This window comes from Hyperolius riggenbachi, chromosome 10 (genome assembly GCF_040937935.1).
Source record: "Hyperolius riggenbachi isolate aHypRig1 chromosome 10, aHypRig1.pri, whole genome shotgun sequence".
In the NCBI taxonomy this organism is placed as follows: Eukaryota; Metazoa; Chordata; class Amphibia; order Anura; family Hyperoliidae; genus Hyperolius; species Hyperolius riggenbachi.
This window is the reverse complement of record NC_090655.1, coordinates 268934706-268954690: the sequence shown is the minus strand read 5'-3', so window position 1 is coordinate 268954690 and position 19985 is coordinate 268934706. Positions and strand designations below refer to the sequence as shown.

The 19985-nt window shown below is 44.0% G+C and overlaps 1 protein-coding gene across 1 annotated transcript in view; it reads right to left on the bottom strand.

Moving 5' to 3' along the window:
* LOC137537188 (zinc finger protein 585A-like) overlaps positions 1-14636 on the bottom strand; it is a 31003-nt gene extending 16367 nt beyond the window's left edge. Inside the window, exon 1 of the mRNA XM_068259300.1 lies at positions 13631-14636. Within this exon, the coding sequence (XP_068115401.1) occupies positions 13631-14636 (1006 nt within the window). The remainder of the gene's footprint in view (positions 1-13630) is intronic.
* Positions 14637-19985: the final 5349 nt, after the last annotated feature.

The following is a 19985-nucleotide window of genomic DNA, read 5'->3' as shown; positions in this document are numbered from 1 at the left end:
AACTCCTTATTTTCACATTTGAAGTAAGACTCCAATTGGAGTTTAGATAGCAGAATGTTCCCCCAGTATCACAAAGCTACCTCCCTAGTGTATTAGGCAGCCCCCCTTCCAAGGTTAGATAGCCAGATGTACCCCCTGTATTAGGCAGCACCCCTCCCCGCTTCTTTGGGGGGCACATAAAAAGGGGGAAGGGTGATAGAGGATATGGCTACACTGTGGGGTAATATGTAAATGCTAGGGGCAGAAGAGTCAATACAGGGGAAATCCCAGCACTGGAGGGACATGGCTATATTCCATATAAATCTTCTCTTGTCTCTGTGATGTGACTGAATTATTACTAGGAAGGTGAGATGCCGGCACTGGAGGGACATGGCTATATCCCATATACATCTTCTCTTGTCTTTGTGATGTGCATTATTACTAGGAAGGTGAGATGCCGGCACTGGAGGGACATGGATATATTCCATATACATCTTCTCCTGTCTCTGTGATGCGAGTTATTACTAGGAAGGTGAGATGCCAGCACTGGAGGTACATGGCAATATTCCATATACATCTTCTCTTGTCTCTGTGATGTGAGTTATTACTAGGAAGGTGAGATGCCGGCACTGGAGGGACATGACTATATTCCATATGCATCTTCTCTGGTCTCTGTGATGTGACTGAATTATTACTAGGAAGGTGAGATGCCAGCACTGGAGGGACATGGCTATATTCCATGTACATCTTCTCTTGTCTCTGTGATGTGAATTATTACTAGGAAGGTGAGATGCCAGCACTGGGGGGACATGGCTATATTCCATATATATCTTCTCTGGTCTCTGTGATGTGACTGAATTATTACTAGGAAGGTGAGATGCCAGCACTGGAGGGACATGGCTATATTCCATGTACATCTTCTCTTGTCTCTGTGATGTGAATTATTACTAGGAAGGTGAGATGCCAGCACTGGAGGGACATGGCTATATTCCATGTACATCTTCTCTTGTCTCTGTGATGTGAGTTATTACTAGGAAGGTGAGATGCCAGCACTGGAGGGACATGGATATATTCCATATACATCTTCTCCTGTCTCTGTGATGTGAGTTATTACTAGGAAGGGGAGATGCCAGCACTGGAGGTACATGGCAATATTCCATATACATCTTCTCTTGTCTCTGTGATGTGAATTATTACTAGGAAGGTGAGATGCCGGCACTGGAGGGACATGGATATATTCCATATACATCTTCTCCTGTCTCTGTGATGCGAGTTATTACTAGGAAGGTGAGATGCCAGCACTGGAGGTACATGGCAATATTCCATATACATCTTCTCTTGTCTCTGTGATGTGACTGAATTATTACTAGGAAGGTGAGATGCCGGCACTGGAGGGACATGGCTATATTCCATATACATCTTCTCTTGTCTCTGTGATGTGACTGAATTATTACTAGGAAGGTGAGATGCCAGCACTGGAGAGACATGGCTATATTCCATATACATCTTCTCTTGTCTCTGTGATGTGACTGAATTATTACTAGGAAGGTGAGATGCCGGCACTGGAGGGACATGGCTATATTCCATATACATCTTCTCTTGTCTCTGTGATGTGAGTTATTACTAGGGAGGTGAGATGCCAGCACTGGAGGGACATGGCTATATTCCATATACATCGTCTCTGTGATGTGAATTATTACTAGGAAGGTGAGATGCCGGCACTGGGGGGGACATGGCTATATTCCATTTACATCTTCTCTTGTCTCTGTGATGTGACGGAATTATTACTAGGAAGGTGAGATGTTAGCTATAATCTATGGCACATGTAAGGGGGGGGGCACTAGAAAACTGGCAAACAAGTCACAGCGGTTACATAAAAGTTTCTTGTATGGCAATTACTGCAAGGGGGATGATCAGGATAGTGACATGAGTACTATGACCTCATGTAACAAAGTATATCCCCCCGACCTCTGCTGTGCCCAATATATAACAAGTATGTCCACCCCAACCTCTGCTCTGCCCAATATATAACAAGTATGTCCACCCCGACCTCTGCTCTGCCCAATATATAACAAGTATGACCACCCCGACCTCTGCTCTGCACAATATATAACAAGTATGTCCACCCCGACCTCTGCTCTACCAATATATAACAAGTATGTCCACACCGACCTCAGCTCTGCCCAATATATAACAAGTATGCCCACCCCGACCTCTGCTCTGCCCAATATATAACAAGTATATCCACCCCAAGCTCTGCTCTGCCCAATATATAACAAGTATGTCCACCCCGACCTCTGCTCTGCTCAATATATAACAAGTATGTCCACCCCGATCTCTGCTCTGCCCAATATATAACAAGTATGTCCACCCCGACCTCTGCTCTGCCCAATATATAACAAGTATGTCCACCCCGACCTCTGCTCTGCCCGATATATAACAAGTATGACCACCCCGACCTCTGCTCTGCCCAATATATAACAAGTATGTCCACCCCGACCTCTGCTCTGCCCAATATATAACAAGTATGTCCACCCCGACCTCTGCTCTGCCCGATATATAACAAGTGTGTCCACCCCGACCTCTGCTCTGCCCAATATATAACAAGTATGTCCATTCCGACCTCTGCTCTGCCCAATATATAGCAAGTATGACCACCCCGACCTCTGCTATGCCCAATATATAACAAGTATGACCACCCCGACCTCTGCTATGCCCAATATATAACAAGTATGACCACCCCGACCTCTGCTCTGCCCAATATATAACAAGTATGACCACCCCGACCTCTGCTCTGCCCGATATATAACAAGTGTGTCCACCCCGACCTCTGCTCTGCCCAATATATAACAAGTATGTCCACCCCGACCTCTGCTCTGCCCGATATATAACAAGTATGTCCACCCCGACCTCTGCTCTGCCCAATATATAACAAGTATGTCCACCCCGACCTATGCTCTGCCCGATATATAACAAGTATATCCACCCCGACCTCTGCTCTGCCCAATATATAACAAGTATGTCCACCCCGACCTCTGCTCTGCCCAATATATAACAAGTATGACCACCCCAACCTCTGCTCTGCCCAATATATAACAAGTATGTCCACCCCGACCTCTGCTCTGCCCAATATATAACAAGTATGTCCACCCCGACCTCTGCTCTGCCCAATATATAGCAAGTATGTCCACCCCGACCTCTGCTATGCCCAATATATAACAAGTATGACCACCCCGACCTCTGCTCTGCCCAATATATAACAAGTATGACCACCCCGACCTATGCTCTGCCCAATATATAACAAGTATGACCACCCCGACCTCTGCTCTGCCCAATATATAACAAGTATGTCCACCCCGACCTCTGCTCTGCCCAATATATAACAAGTATGCCCACCCCGACCTCTGCTCTGCCCAATATATAACAAGTATGCCCACCCCGACCTCTGCTGTGCCCAATATATAACAAGTATGTCCACCACTACCTCTGCTCTGCCCAATATATAACAAGTATGTCCACCCCGACCTCTGCTCTGCCCAATATATAACAAGTATGTCCACCCCGACCTCTGCTCTGCCCAATATATAACAAGTATGTCTACCCCCACCTCTGCTCTGCCCAATATATAACAACAATCACACAATTTACCTCTTCCAGCCATGTCTCCTCTCTGCGTTTCCTGAAAATTCTTTAAAGTCTGTGTCACATGGCTTTCTGCCTGTTTTACATCATTTCCTTTATTTGGCTTCATCATTACTTCCTGTTTGTGCGTTCCACCTGGGAGGTGTGATGTCGCCATCTTGTGGTAATTAGGATAACTGCAGCATCTGTTTGTGTAATCACCTGCACTCAGCCATTTAGTGCTATTGTATTATTATTATTGTTATTATTACAGCAAAACTCCCTCACCTACATCCTAATCACCTATTATTATTATTATAGTATATTGATTAAGTGCTCTGCCTCTGACAGGGGACCTGGGATCAAATCTTGGCTCTTCCTATTCAGTAAGCCAGTACCTATTCAGTAAGGAGTTCTTGGGTAAGATTCTCAAACAGTGCTTCTTCCCACTGAGTGTGCCCTAGTGGATGCCTCTCAAGTGCTTTGAGTCCAGCAGGAGAAAACCACTATATAAATATTGGAACTATTATTTTATATCACTGCACAACTCGCCTATAGCCTCATGACCTTCCTGATGAAGTCTGGATCCGTTGACACTTTGTGAGATATGCCCCTTGGGGTCGGAACAGATACGCTGCTTTCTCTCAAACCCCACATTGTTAGGTGGCAGCTGATGTGGGGGCTTCTATGGAGGGCATCAAAACGATCCCTGGAAGTTTACCTCACTGCTCCAAATTAGTCAATCAAATTAGGGTGTGGCACACCTAGGCCCATATGCAATTAACTTTTTCTCCTTAGTTTTCTCCTAGGTGATATAAAATTGCCAATAAAATGTCTTTTTAACCTCCTTAGCGGTAACCCCGTGTGTGACACGGGGTAAGCCGCCGGAGGGTGCCACTCAGGCCCTGCTGGGCCGATTTACATAATTTTTTTTTTGCTGGACGCAGCTAGCAGTTTGCTAGCTGTGCCAGCACACCGATCGCCGCCGTCCCGCGCCCGATCACCGCTATCCGTTGTGGCGCCCCCCCCAGACCCCGTGCGCTGCCTGGCCAATCAGTGCCAGGCAGTGCCGAGGGGTGGATCGGGACTCCCAATGACGTCCCGACGTCGCTGACGTCATCCCGCCCCGTCGCTATGGCGACGGGGGAAGCCCTCCAGGAAATCCCGTTCTTTGAACGGGATTTCCTGATCGGAGATCGCCGAAGGTGATCGAAGCGGGCGGGGGGATGCCACTGAGCATCTATCATGAGCTGAGCGGCTATCATGTAGCGAGCCCTGGGCTCGCTACATGATTTTAAAAAAATAAAAATAAACTGCTGCGCTGCCCCCTGGCGGAATTTTTCATACCGCCAGGGGGGTTAAAGTGAATGGGAACCACATTTAAAAAAAAAAAATGAAGCAAATACTTACGTAAGGAGAGGGAAGGCTCTGGGTCGTATAGAGCCTTCCGTGTCCTCTCTCTCGGTGCTCTCTATCCTGTGCTGGCTCCCCGTTTCAATCCCCCACCAAAAGGGTATTTGGAAGTCTTTGGGAGCCGTGTCCTCCCGAAGACGTGCGGCTCCATACTGCACAGGCGTGAGCGTGCGTGCGTGCGCAGGCGCAGTACAGGGCCGCCCTTCTTCAGGAGCACTCGGGCTCCCTGAAGACTCCTGAAGCCTCCTTCGGCCGGGTAAAGCAGAATTTGACTAATTTAGTCAAATATTGCTACCGGGCAAGCCAGCACTGGAACGAGCGGACCAGGAGAGGAGCCGGACGGCTCTATAGGACCCAGAGCCATCCTTCTCCTTGGGTAAGTATCTATCTCATTTTTTTACATGTGGTTCCCACTTTAAACACCAGAAAGCGAGAAAATACATAATATAATTTTGATAGTACATTTTCACCCCCTTTTTGATACTTTCTCTGGTCCACACTGCCTCTGAAGACGCTACTGAAGCGAAACGGACGTTAGGCGGGCCGTTCTTACCACCATGCCCCACAGCCTTCACTAACCACAACGGGTATGTGCACCTTGCATATTTTTACCGCATGAATATCTTTTGACTACCTTGTTGGAAACTTGTTGGAAACTTTTTTGCATATTGAAAGAGCCGCTGGCAATAAAGCTCTTTTTAAAGCTAGAAGCAGTGCCGGATTTTCATATATCTATGTTGTGAATGAACTCGGTAAATATCCCTGAGTGGCCCAGCCAGAGCCCGGACTTGGAACCGATTGAACATCTCTGGAGAGATCTTAAAATGGCTGAGCACGGATGCTTCCCCTCCAACCTGATGGAGCTTGAGAGGTGCTGCCGGAATGGGTGAAACTGACTAGATTGCAGCGCTGCACACATAAATAATTTTTTCGTGTGTTTTTTTAATACAGCCCGCCAGCTATATATATATATATATATATATATATATATATATATATATATATATATATATATATATATATATATATATATATATATATATATATATATATATATATATATATATTTTTATATTACCATTAGGGTGCTTGGTAAGAGTGCGTGATTTTGGGAGGAGCACCATTACTTACCTTACCTTGCGGGGTGCTCCTCCTCCAGCCTGTACAACCTGTGCCATCTTCCTCATCTGAACATCAGCATTTGTAAGTCCTGAAGGGGTCACAGGTGGGTGCACTACAATGCATGCTGGGAGATGAAGTCCGGGAAATGCAAGTACAGCTGCACTGTAAAACACCCCCCCCCCCCCGGGAATTACAAATGCCGGCAGAAGATTGCTAAAGCAGTGTCCTCTATACACATGCAGCATACATACATAAATACACACACCCCACACACACACACACACACACTGTACAGAGATACACACACTACACACTGTACAGAGATACACACATTGTACACACACTACACACACAGCTATTGGCTGCGTAAAAACAATAGCTTGTTTTCTCATTTTTATTGAATTTCACATATTTTCTGCTGTAACAACATGAATAAAGCAAATATTGTACAGACGTCATTGTGCATACATCCCTCGCAGGGGACCATAAGAATTCCTGGAAACCAATAACAGTTTATGTCCAGTAGATTATAACAGGTTACCCAGCAGATTATTGTAACCTTTTGCTGGAAAAAGAAGGAACATGTGACAACCTACTGGAATATCAGCTGACAGCAAATTAACTTCTATTTTACAGTGTTCAGACTTATGCAGGCTATGCAGGATTGCTAAACCCGGGTGACAGACTGAGCAGAGAGTGCTGCTGTGCATTCTATTTGTCAACTGATGCAATACCACATCTACTGTCCCCACCGGGCTATAGTTCCACAACCAGCTCACTGGTGCCAGGTGATGGACTAACATCCCCAATGAACATTCCCAAATTATTTTTTTATGTGTAAATGCAGGAGAATTACATTTGCTGAAAAAGCTGAGAGATTAAATTACAGTTGTGATTAGTCACAGATGAGATGGAATTAGACAAGATAAATTCTAAATACACACAGGGTGCATTTCTCTATGTTTTCCTTTGTCCTGTGCAAGAGTTCAGGTCCATTTTAATACTTTAGAATGGCCACCATGTTTACCTGCCTAACAATTGTTAGTTGCAGCTACTGTAGACCTTAAAGAGAGTCTGTACTGTAAGATTCTTACAATAAAAATCATATCATTCTATTCATAATGTTCTCCTGGACCCCTCTGTGCTGTTTCTGCCTCTCCCTGCTGTGATCCTGGCTTGTAATTGCCATTTTTATGCAGTGTTTACAAACAAAAGACATAGAATGTGATAGGCTGAGAGTAGCTCAGTGTGTGAGTCATACAGAGTGTGCAGGGGGCCTGGAGAGGGTGTGTATAGCTTCTATCCAATCACAAGCAGCACAGCACATTCCAGCCTGACTGCCTGAGCCTGACAGACCCGACAGAGGAAAGAAGATTAGATCATATAACAGAGATAACACAGCCACTGTGCAAGTAGGAAAGGCTGCAGTAAGACAGAGCACATTAGAACAGCTATAGGAATTTATAGGATAGAAGAAATAAGGCTCAACATTTTGTTACAGAGTCTCTTTAAAAATATGGCAAATTAAATTAGATTTTTAATTTCTATTTTTAATTCTTACAAAATAAATGATTTTCTGTGATTTGCAGCCACTGTAGCAGAGGCCTTGAATATGTGGCATACTGAGTGTAAACCTGCCTATACACGTTTGGGAAGTAATGGCATGTCCCTTCGTACCCCTTCACACTAGGGCAATTATCAGGCATTTAACACTAATTGTCGAATCAAGGGCGATCGCTAGCGCTTTTTAAATTTACTACCACAATTGTCGGCGATTTGCAATTCACACGAAATGCAAACGCACTACAAGCAGCATTTTTTCATGTTTCTTGACTGATCACAATTGCAATGTTTTCAATCACGTATCGCGATCGCTCAAAACACATGAAAAATGTCCAGTGAAAAATATGCGTTAATCGCATAAAAATCGCTGGCACAAAAAGCTAGTGCGAATCGCTAGCATTTTGCATTTGTAAGTGTGAATGGACCATTCTGCAGATTAACATATATGCCACGGCCAAAGTATGTCACCCTCCCATCACCCCTACTACCTCTGTGCAACGGCCTGCCTCTGGCTGCCATGTTAATAAGGACAGTGACAGGCAACGCCTTGTGTCAGAATGTCACTGACACCTGCTTTTATTTTAATAGCAGTGAGGGCAAAAAAAAAAAAAAAAAACAACAAATGCTCTGTTTAAACAGTATGAGCTTGGCAGTGACTACAATAGCACACTGGGGGCCTGATTCACAAAGCGGTGCTAACTGTTAGCACGCCTGTGAAAACCCCCTTAGCACGTCTAAACAAGCTTTTCGCGCATAAAAAACTTTACGCGCGTAAAACTTTATGCGCGTAAAACTTTACGCGCGTACTGCACAGAGCGCAGGGCGCTCCGCGCGAAGTGCCCATTAAAGCCTATGGGACTTAGCGCGCGTAAAACTTTGCGCGCGATCTGATTGAGAAATCCGGTGCTAACCTATTTAGCACCCTGGTTAGCGCGTCTAAAGACTTTAGACATGCTAAGTAGGTTAGCACCGCTTTGTGAATCAAGCCCTGAGTGTCATGCAGCAATATATGGCACAAAGAAGTTATGTCAGTGAAAGATATATATTTTTTACTATGACAGGCAGTGGGCTAATCCAATTGCTTCATTTTTATACAGTCAATGACAGGCTGTAACCTGTAACAGTGTGATGCAGCAACACACTATAATACAGGGGTGGTGAGCTATAAGCTACACACACCACAAATAGTAACAAGAAATGTAACAGCTGAATCAGTCCTGAAAAAGACTTTTGCAGTCAGATCAGTCCTCAAAAAAGTGACTACTAAAGGGTCAGTAAGTATGTGATAACTTCAAATCATAACAGCAGAAAAAGTTTTGAAAGTTTTGAATGCAGGATTAGCATCTTTATCACTTAATACACTCAGACCAGTTGCTGTTGAAATTTGATTTTTATGGTGACACTCCCGCTTTTTTTAAAAAAAAGGACAATTGAAGTAAGAAGAATGTGAAGGCTGCCCTATGTATTTTCTCTTAAACAATCCCAGTTGCCTGGCAGCCCTGCTGATCTATTTGGCTGCAGTAGCGTCTGAATAACACCAGAAACAAGAAGAACCATCTGATATGCATGCATCTTCAGGATCTATGGCTAAAACTATTAGAGACAGAGGATCAGTAGGATAGCCAGGCAACTGGTATTATTTAAAAGGAATTGAATATAGCAGCCTCCATATCCTTCTGGTTACAGTTGTCCTTGTAATTCCTTGTGGGAATATAACTGTCCTTCTCTTGAACTCTTCATTGGTGTGCCGATTCCTCGTCATGCACCTCTGATAGTGACAGGTTTCTGGCGATCAGTGTTGATGACACCAGGGTCATGCAGCATCATCAACATCTGGTGGCAAAGTGATTTACTTTTGCATTCAATTCAATACAATAACCTGCAGGGGATTCCGAATACAGATGGGCGCTGCGGGGTGGGCGACACAGGACAGGTAATGTATAAATGCACACACGGGGGAACATTTATACACTAGGGGCAACAGCGAGGCGGCAGACACAATCAATCTGGAATCGGCCTGCGGTGTAAGGGCAGCCGACCGATCTCTCTCTAATCAGAATCGATCAGAGAGAGATTTGTCTCTTGGTCGAATCTTCCCATCATCTCTAGATGTATGGCCACCTTTTCATTCATATGTGGCTGAATAGAGTACTGGTTAAGGGCACCGCCTTTGACATGGGAGACCAGGGTTCGAATCCTGGCTAGGGTCAACACCTATCCAGTAAAGAGTTCAAGGCAAGACTCCCTAACACTGCAGGGTGGCCTCTTGAGCGCTTTGAGTCCAACAGGAGAAAAGCGCTATATAAATGTTTGGATTATTATTATTATTATTATTGCAGTTTGAGCAGCTGCAGCTTGGAAGTATAAATTATGAGAAATTTTGGGGAGTAATTTTGAAATGTAGTTTTGATTTGATTTTGGGCTTCACGCTTTTATTATACTCACAATGTACACTAGACCCTTGCTGGACACATTTTGGTAAATTACAGGAAAAAAAGGTTATGAAAATTAATTGGATCACTCTTTGCACATAAATCCAGCAGAAACTGAACGCCAGGGACGTTAAAGAGAACCCGAGGTGTGTTTCAAGAATGTGATCTGGATACAGAGGCTGGATCTGCCTATACAGCCCAGCCTCTGTTGGTATTCCAAACCCCCCTAATGTCCCCCTGCACTCTGAAATCAGACATAGATCACAGCCGCGCTGCGTGGCTGTGTTTACATCTGTAGTGTCAGTCTCGGCTGCTCCCCTGCCTCCTGCAGAGCTCCGGTCCCTGCCCCCCTCCCTTCCCTGTAATCAGCGAGGAGGGAAGGGAGGCAGGCGGGGACCGAAGTTCTGCAAGAGGTGGGGAGAGCAGCAGACTGACACTATAGAGAAAAACACAGCCGCTGTGACACGCTGTGTGTCGACAGCACGGCTGTGATTTATCAGGGATTGCAGAGTGCAGGGGGACCTTAGGGGGGTTTGGAATACCAACAGAGGCTGGGCTGTATAGGCAGATCCAGCCTCTGTATTCAGATCACATTCTTCAAACACACCTCGGGTTCTCTTTAAAGGCTTACTGAAGAGAGAAGAATATGGAGACTGCCATATTTATTTCCTTTTAAACAATACCAGTTGCCAGGTGGCAGTCCTGTTGATATATTTGGCTGCAATAGTGTTCGAATCACACCAGAAAAAAGCATGTGGCTAATCTTGTCAGATCTGACAATAACGTTATGCTAGGTACACACGATACAATTTTCTGACAGATTTCCTGTCGGAAAAAACGGTCGGAAATCAGATCGGACCTGTCGGAAATAATCGATCTGACAGTAAATCGATCAGACAATTGTATTGTGTGTACCTAGCATTAGAGAGACTTGATCTGCTGCATGTTTATTCAGGATCTATGGCTAAAAGTATTAGAGGCAGAGGATCAGAAGGGCTGCCAGGCAACTGGTATTGTTTAAATGAAAATAAACATGGCAGCCTCCATATCCCTCTCATTACAGTTGTCCTTTAACCAATTAACCTTCCTGGACGTAAAACTTACACCTAGGAGGCCATGTGCGCTCCCGCGGCCAATCGCGCGCGTGCACGCGCGCTCGCTCGCGGCCTGCGGTTTGTTAGCCAGGCAATCAGTGAATCGGGTATCTCTCGGAAGCTTCGCTTTTTCTGGCTCTAGCTTCCCCATGCGTCTCTCTAAGCGTACATGTTACGCTTAGAGTGACGTCACGTAAACAAACTCATGGCTGCCATCTTGTGGCCAGAAAGTAAAACTACACTTAAATGTAAAAAAATAATAAAATACACCTATATTTACATTTAAAAATTACAATTTACATCCCACCCTCCCAAAAATACCCACATAAAATGTTCAATAAAAAAAAAACAAAAAACATTACAATAAAAAAACAAACAAACCCGTAAATATTTACCTAAGGGTCTAAACTTTTTAACTATCAATGTAAAGATGAAATATTTATATATTTTTTAAATGATAAGCTTGTAAATAGTGATAGATGCAAAACGGAAAAAATGCACTTTTATTTCCAAATAAAATATTGTCGCCATACATTGTGATAGGGACATAATTTAAACGGTGAAATAACCGTGACAAATGTTACCCATTTGGCCGAAAACTGAGAAATAATAAATTTTTCAGTTTTTTTCTTATTCTTCCTGTTAAAATGCATTTACAGTAAAGTGGCTCTTAGCAAAATGTACCCCCCAAAGAAAGCCTAATTGGTGGTGGAAAAAAAAACAAGATATAGATCAGTTTATTGTGATAAGTAGTGATAAAGTTATAGGCTAATTAATGGGAGGTGAACATTGCTCGGATGCATAAAGTGAAAACGACTGAATGCGAAGTGGTTAAGGGTAAATGGTCAAAATATGGCACTTTGGGAAAGTACAGGGTGGATGCAAACTTTGCATAAAGTTTGTGTTAAATGTGAATGCTGGGAACTGTTTCTCCATCACTGCTGATGAACAGTCTTAGAGGCGGCACAGCAAAGGCTTAGCAGTAGGAAGCTGTATTGAAGCCAGTAGAGGTAAACAACATGTTTAAGGCATAGCCCTTCCTGAGGTCTACCACACCCCTTTCCAGTGACACCTAAATACCCCACACACAGGAAGTCACATGATATGCAAATTACTCAATGACATAACAAGTAAAGAAAAAATAAAAATAATAAGAAAAAAAAAATGATGGTTAAACACTAAAAAATTTAATGAATTGGTATGGGTACGATACCAATCGCAGTTCCCATAAAAAGAGTCCTGCTTTAGACATTCTCTGACAGTCCTCAGTGCACTTCCTCAGAAAGCACTTCAGGCTTGGACCCTCATTGAGGCCTTGTGGTTGAACACAATTAAATACTTTTATCCACCTAGCTTCATGCTGCTACAGGACTTTCTTCCCATCTTCCCCTCTCTGCAAAGCCGGAATTGCCCCAACCACAAACCAACACAATTGTGCAGCTGTAGGAAGCATTATGGCAAGATGGCGGAATACAGACAGCTCATACTCTCTCTCCCCCAATGTACAATTAGCAATACTTCTGTTCTGTTCCTGTATCCGCTGTCTCACTGCTCTTTCTGTTTCACCAACAAACACAGGGGCCCTTCAGCCCACACACAACATATCAGCTCAAGCATGAAAATCTGCCCCTTACTGCAACCCGTTCACCGGTGGATGGATGTGAAATGGTAGCACCTTTTATTATAGCGTTGCAGCAATTACACCTGAGACAAGGTACAGAGTCATCTATCTCTAGGTACATTCACTTTCTTTCTGGGCAAAGTATCCGACTTGCATACCCAGCTCTTAATTCTCTGACCTCGGCTATACTCAGAAACCAGCAGATCACTGAAGTGATTCCCATAGGTAGGATCTTGGTTCAGGATCAGCCAGAATTTACCAACCACAGAGTGAATACGCTCAAACAGATGACTGTAGCCACAGATAAAGGGTATAAGTGCAGACTTGTTTTTACCTTGGGAAGCAATAAGCTGCGTCTATCAATAGCTCTGACCTCCCCACTGACCTTCCACAGGACATGCTCATCGTAACCCTTTCCTGTCATCTTACTGACTGAAACTGCCGACACCGTCACATTCCACCTTACTTGGCCAAATGTGCTGAGACCTCAAATCACCAAAGCGGACAAAGGAGGGGCCATTGTGGACCAGGTCAGGCCAGGGCACAGAATGTGGGTGGAGCTATGCTACAATTCAACTGTAAAGATCACTACAAGAAATGTGACAGAGATCCGACCCAGACTGCAGTAATAGAGTTTCTTACCAGCAATCAGAGAGGGATAAGCAGAGCTGAACAAGCCTGTTATTGGCTGCTGCACTCCACTCTCCATCCTCCCTACTTCCAGCTATGTTGGGGAGATGGAGAGCAGTGTGCTGTGGCCAGTTCAGGTTCACTGAAGGTTCAGCTATGTTTCCCTGCTCCTAACTTACCACCAATGTGAGTTCTCTCATGTCTGACAAGGGTCACTTTATCAGCAAAACATTTCCCACACTCAGCACATGAATAGGGCTTCTCTCCAGTGTGAGATCTCTCATGTCTGACAAGGTTTCCTCTATCACCAAAACATTTCCCACACTCAGCACATGAATAGGGCTTCTCACCAGTGTGTGTTCTCTCATGAACGACGAGACCTAATTTGTTAACAAAACTATTCCCACACTCAGCACATGAAAATAGTTTCTCTCCAGTGTGGGATCTCTTATGTCTGACAAGGTCTGATTTCTGAACAAAACATTTCCCACACTCAGTACACAAATATGGCTTCTCACCAGTGTGAGATCTCTCATGTACGACAAGCTTTGATTTCTGTACAAAACATTTCCCACACTCAGCACATGAATAGGGCTTCTCACCAGTGTGAGATCTCTCATGTATGACAAGGTTTGCTTTCCGAACAAAATACTTCCCACACTCTGCACATGAATATGGCTTATCGCTAGTGTGAGATTTCTCATGTCTGACAAGATGAGATTTACTCAAATAACACTTCCCACACTCAGCGCATGAATAGGGCTTCTCACCAGTGTGTGATCTATTATGTTCGACAAGATGAGGTTTCTGTGAAAAACATTTCCCACACTTAGCACATGAATAGGGCTTCTCACCAGTGTGTGATCTCTTATGTTTGACAAGATGCGGTTTCTGTGAAAAACTATTCCCACACTCAGCACATGAATAGGGCTTCTCACCAGTGTGAGATCTCTCATGTCTAAGAAATTTTGATTTGGAAGCAAAACATTTCCCACGTGAGGAACAGGAATAAGACCCTCCAGCAGGGGGGGGAGCTGTGCTGGGTATGAGGCCTCTCACCAGTGTGTAATCTCTTATGTTCGACAAGATGAGGTTTCTGTGAAAAACATTTCCCACACTCAGCACATGAATAGGGCTTCTCACCAGTGTGTGATCTCTCATGTTTGGCAAGATGAGGTTTCTGTGAAAAACATTTCCCACACACAGCACATGAATAGGGCTTCTCACCAGTGTGAGATCTCTCATAACTGACAAGATATGATTTCTGTACAAAACATTTCCCACACACAGCACATGAATAGGGCTTCTCACCAGTGTGTGATCTCTCATGTCTGACAAGCTGGGATTTCCACACAAAACATTTCCCACACGTGGAACAGGAATAAGACCCTCCAGCAGGGGGAGAGCTGTGCTGTGTATGAGGCCCATCTGGGTTAGACAGGTGAGGGGAGTCTGGGGGAATATTCGGGGTCACCAGGATATCTGCAGGAGACTCTTGTCCAGTGACATCACCATCCGTTGTACAGTTTGTGGATACAGAGAGACGAGTCTCTGAGAGGTTCCTGATGCCGGGACTCCGCCCTGCAAATAGAGAAACATCATCACTTCCTGTTAGAGAATTCTGAGGGGAGGAGCAATTATCATTAGAGATGGTCAGTGAGCTGCTGAGAATTCCATGTTGGTGCATCATTTCTCATTTTACTTGATCAACTTAGGCTATTTTTGGCAGAGCCATCACAAAAAATAAGATTAAGAAACAATAAAATTACAGGTTGGAATGTAGCAAAATAGTTACAAAATCTCAAAAAGCCTTACAGTCTATAGATCTGACTGGGACCCACTTATTTCTAGGAAAATCCAAAGGTAGAGGGCTCTGTTTCTATATTTAAGTATTCATATTGCAAAACACTGTACAGAGTATATTGTCTTGTCACTAATTGTTCCTCAGAGGGGCTCACAATCTAGTCCCTACCACAGTCATATGTCTATGTATGTAGCGTGTAGCAAATGTATCATATTCTAGGACCAATTCAGGGGGATGCCAATTAACTTATCTGTATGTTTTTTGGAATGTGGGAGGAAACAAGAGTGCTCAGGGGAAACCCACACAGGCATGGGGAGAACTTACAAACTCCTTGCAGATGATGACCTGGCTGGGATTCGAAACGGGGACCCAGTGCTGCAAGGCGAGAGTGTTTACCACTACACCAGCGTGCTGCCACATTGATTAGTGGTGTAAGGATGTTACAGTTATTAGGAGGACATTCTCAGCTGGGCTGAAAACACTCTTGATAATCTGCAGACCCTCCTATTCACCCCGAGAGCTTTCTTCATTTATTCTGGTTGCTGTGTACATCCCTCCACAAACATGCATGCAGCCTGCGCTCCAGGAACTCGCAGATCAGATCACTGAGGTGGAGAGGGGGCACCCTGATTCTTTTCTCATCATTCTAGAGGATTCCAACAGTGCCAACCTAAACAGAGAACTTCCAAATTACAAGCAGCTAGAGGAGGTAAACACTGATCACTGTTACACTATGGCTAAGTTCTCCCATCACGCTCTGGGGAGCTCTGAACATGCTGTGATACAGCCATGGCTGTGGAATCAAAACAAAAATCCTTCAACTCCAACTCCTCAGTTTATGGCCTGGTGCACACCGAGCAGCTTTTGTAGCATTTTCCAAACCGCTGCCGCCTGTGAAAACGCTGTGAAAACGCTTGGCTTACGTGTCTCAACAGGCTAGTTCATACCAGCGGTTTGAGGTTTTTAGCAAACCGCAAACGTGGGTCCTGCAGCACTTTTGCAGTTTGCAGAAGCGTTTCTGCCTCAATGTAAAGTATATGAAAAGCTCAAACCGCTCTGGAAAACGCTAGATCAGAGCAGTTTTCCAGGCGTTTTTGTTACAGAAGCTGTTCAGTAACAACTTTTACTGTAACAAGATTTGTAATCGGCTACACAAAAACGCTCCAAAAAATGCTAGGCATGTTTAGAAAACGTCTCTAAACATGCCTGGAATTGCTCTGAAATCTGCTTCAAAAACCTCTAGAGTTTTGAGGATCTGCTAGCGGTTTTGGTGTGCACTGGGCCTTAGATTCCACTGACTCCTCGACTCCGACTCCTCTAATTTTCATATAACAATCTTGTTGATTGAAAGTATGTAACATAAAAAGGCATCTCCTCACTGCCAAAGCTTAGGAATTTTAAAGCTATACTAAGATAGCATCTGCTTTTGGGAACAAAAAGCTCCTGGCCAGGAAGCTAACACTCTACCCTGTAAATCAGCCTGTAATTGCCAACAGGAATGCACCAGCATGTTGTCTGTATAATAAGATTCACCAGAGCCCTATAATTGTTATAGAAAAGGCCAAGGCCATTTTCTACAAGAAAGCAGATCTGTGCACCGGAACCCTGCTGATACGGGGTTCCAGTGAATCTAATTAAACAGACAATGTGTGGTGCATTGTAAAGTTTAAGTATTAGCGCACTTCTGTGTTTTTATGTACACCAGAGATGCATTTTAACAAAACTTAGCTGTAAAGTTGCTGTTAAATAGAAATCAAAACTAGCCTTTGTAAGAGTACATATAGAGGTTGCAGGTAGGGACAAAGAACATGGATCGGGCCCTAGGCAATGTAACTGTGGGTACATGTAAGAGTGATGTGCAGGTACTCTGCAGGAGAATTAGGAGATTCTTCATCTATTACACATTCTTCATGCATGATCTGAACATGGATCCAGCCCTAGGCAATGTAACTGTGGGTACATGTAAGAGTGATGTGCAGGTACTCTGCAGGAGAATGAGGGGATTCTTCCTCTATTACACATTATTCATGCACAATCTGAACATGGATCAGGCCCTAGGCAATGTAAGTGAGGGTACATGTAAGAGTGATGTGCAGGTACTCTGCAGGAGAATGAGGCAATTCTTCCTCTATTACACATTCTTCATGCACAATCTGAACTAGATTTACAGGTGATAGACAACACCTCTGCAATCAGTGTGCACAATATTCTCAGATGATTCACAACAGGAGTGCAGACGCACTACTGTGTAACTTAATTCATAGTCCCCAAACCATAGCAAATAAATTGATTTTATGAGAAAAAAGGGAGTGCATAAATTTGCATACACAATTTGCATAAACCTGCATCAACGTAGAATTATTTGCATCTCACTGACCATCCCTATTAGTGAAACAACTACACAGCTTTAATCTTACAGCAGAGATGTAATTTATTAAATATTATATACACATCAGATATACAGTCACAATCAGATATGCATATCTGACTTTAAAAATATGGAGACTTTTTTATTGCAGCAGCACAGGTAACTATTTTTTGATTGTAGAGGGTGTGGTACAAATGGAATCCAAGGACCTTCCAAAGAGACAAAAAAGCCTCTAATGATGTAGAAAGTCGAGGGTATGGGGCAATAAAAAATGGTATGTGCAGAATACAAGATTAGGTTGCAAGACCGGCAACCACAGTGTAACGGCTGGGGAGGAAAGCCCGTCCTCACTCGGGTTCTTTAGTCTTCAACAATGTCGGTGGCTCTCCAGAAAAAGAAAAAGGGGTGTAAGGGTTCCAAGGAACTAACATACATGGCCAACACCCTGAGCTGAGGGGGCTGGTTCTGGATATTACTTGGAGGAAGGAGGAGCCTTAAGAGGTGATGTGTGAAAGGGATAATGTCAGCTGGATAAAGCATAAATAAATAGGCTTACCTCTAAAAGAAGGGGGCAGCCCAAATAAAATAATAACTTTTTTTATTAGAAACCAGACACTTGGATGATAACGCATTTCGCGGATTGTAGTCCGCTACCTCAGACCAAATAACAAAAAGTGAAACAATAAAATACGTTGGCACTCCTCAGTATACAAAACAGACAAACATATAAAATCACTTTTTGTAAGGCTTGGTGGTGTATTCTCCACAGTCAGCATGCAACGCATGAGCTGACGTGGAGGAGGTACACACACTAGCACAAGGAAACAGGCTATCCCTAGTATAGTGGAGGGGAGGACTGACTGCAATAGGAGATTGTGGCGCACAGAGCCGGTGCAGATCTGACAGCCACAAACAATGCTTTCGTTATAACGTCTCAGCGCAAAGTAGCGCTGAGCGCACAAACCAGAACTGAGGAGATCAGGACAGGTAGACAGAATGAACGCTTGCTAGCTAGCGGCTACTTAGCGACAGCAAGCGTCCAAAACCAGACAGACTGGAATGAGACAGCCAATGCGATGCGGCGATGGCGTGCCTCACAAAGACAGGACAGGACAGTCAGAAAACAGCAGGATTAAGATAGATGAACGTAACACAGATAAATATACAATAAGTATGTTTTCCTAGCGTATTACAATTACAGCTATCAATGAAACTATTTGTAACGTCTGACTAACATATGTATATATCGGCAATGAACCGATATATGACATAAGCAGGAACGCTGACTAGGAATGGAGTAACACAGGGAACAGGACTCAGAAGGATTCGCTATCTCTTCGCAGAGATGAACGCAATCCACAAACGGTAACAGAACAGGATTCAGAAGGATTCGTTATCTCTTCGCAGAGATGAACGCAATCCACAAACAGAACCAGGAGCAGGGTAACTACCTCAGCACGGGTGGTCACGGTACGCGCAACCTACCAAAACGTGCTGGAAAGCTGACTAACTGCACACAGGATATAAACAGTTCGTGTACATATACATCAGCGACACTGATATATCAACGTAACACAAATACAAGGAAAATAATAAACGTGCTGGTATGCATATATATTGGCAATGAACCAATATATGATGCAAAGACCAGCAAAGTATCTTTAACAAGAAACACGATCGGGGGCTAAAGCGACAGCAAGGCAGGCTTAAGCTGAAGCTATGAAAACCCAAGGAAACCCTGCAGGAAGCAGATCTTTATACTGAGGTCATCCAATGGGAGCAGACATGCAGATTCCCACACAGGTGAATGATAATCAGTCACAAGCCGACAGCAGGGAAAGACAGACAAAGCTATGCAGCTTGCATGGAAATAGATCAGAACTGCCTGAGCTGCAGCACTACTTCCAGCAATAGCTGCTGCAGCAGCGATCATTACACTTTTTAACACATACAATATGTATACAGTTTGCATAATGTTATAAGAAAAATATATTAATAATATGCTATGATGTACATTTTATAACATGCATTGACATTCTGCAGTATCAGTACCCAAAAACTGCTCTGACTCCTCGACTCCGAATCCACAGCCCTGGCCTCAGCACCCTCTATCAATATGCAAACTAGAGGTAAGCATATAAAGGATACCACAACTGAAAATAAAATTGCGGCAGTGTGTGGGGGAGTACAAGTAAATATCTTCAGCTCCTCCTGAACCCCTCCGTCTGCCACCGTTCCTCTAATATTCCTCCCGGTGCCCGGCGACTTTCTTGACCTAAGACCTGGATATACTGCGCCCTGTGCGCGCAGTATGTCATCCCCTCTTCACTTCTGGCCA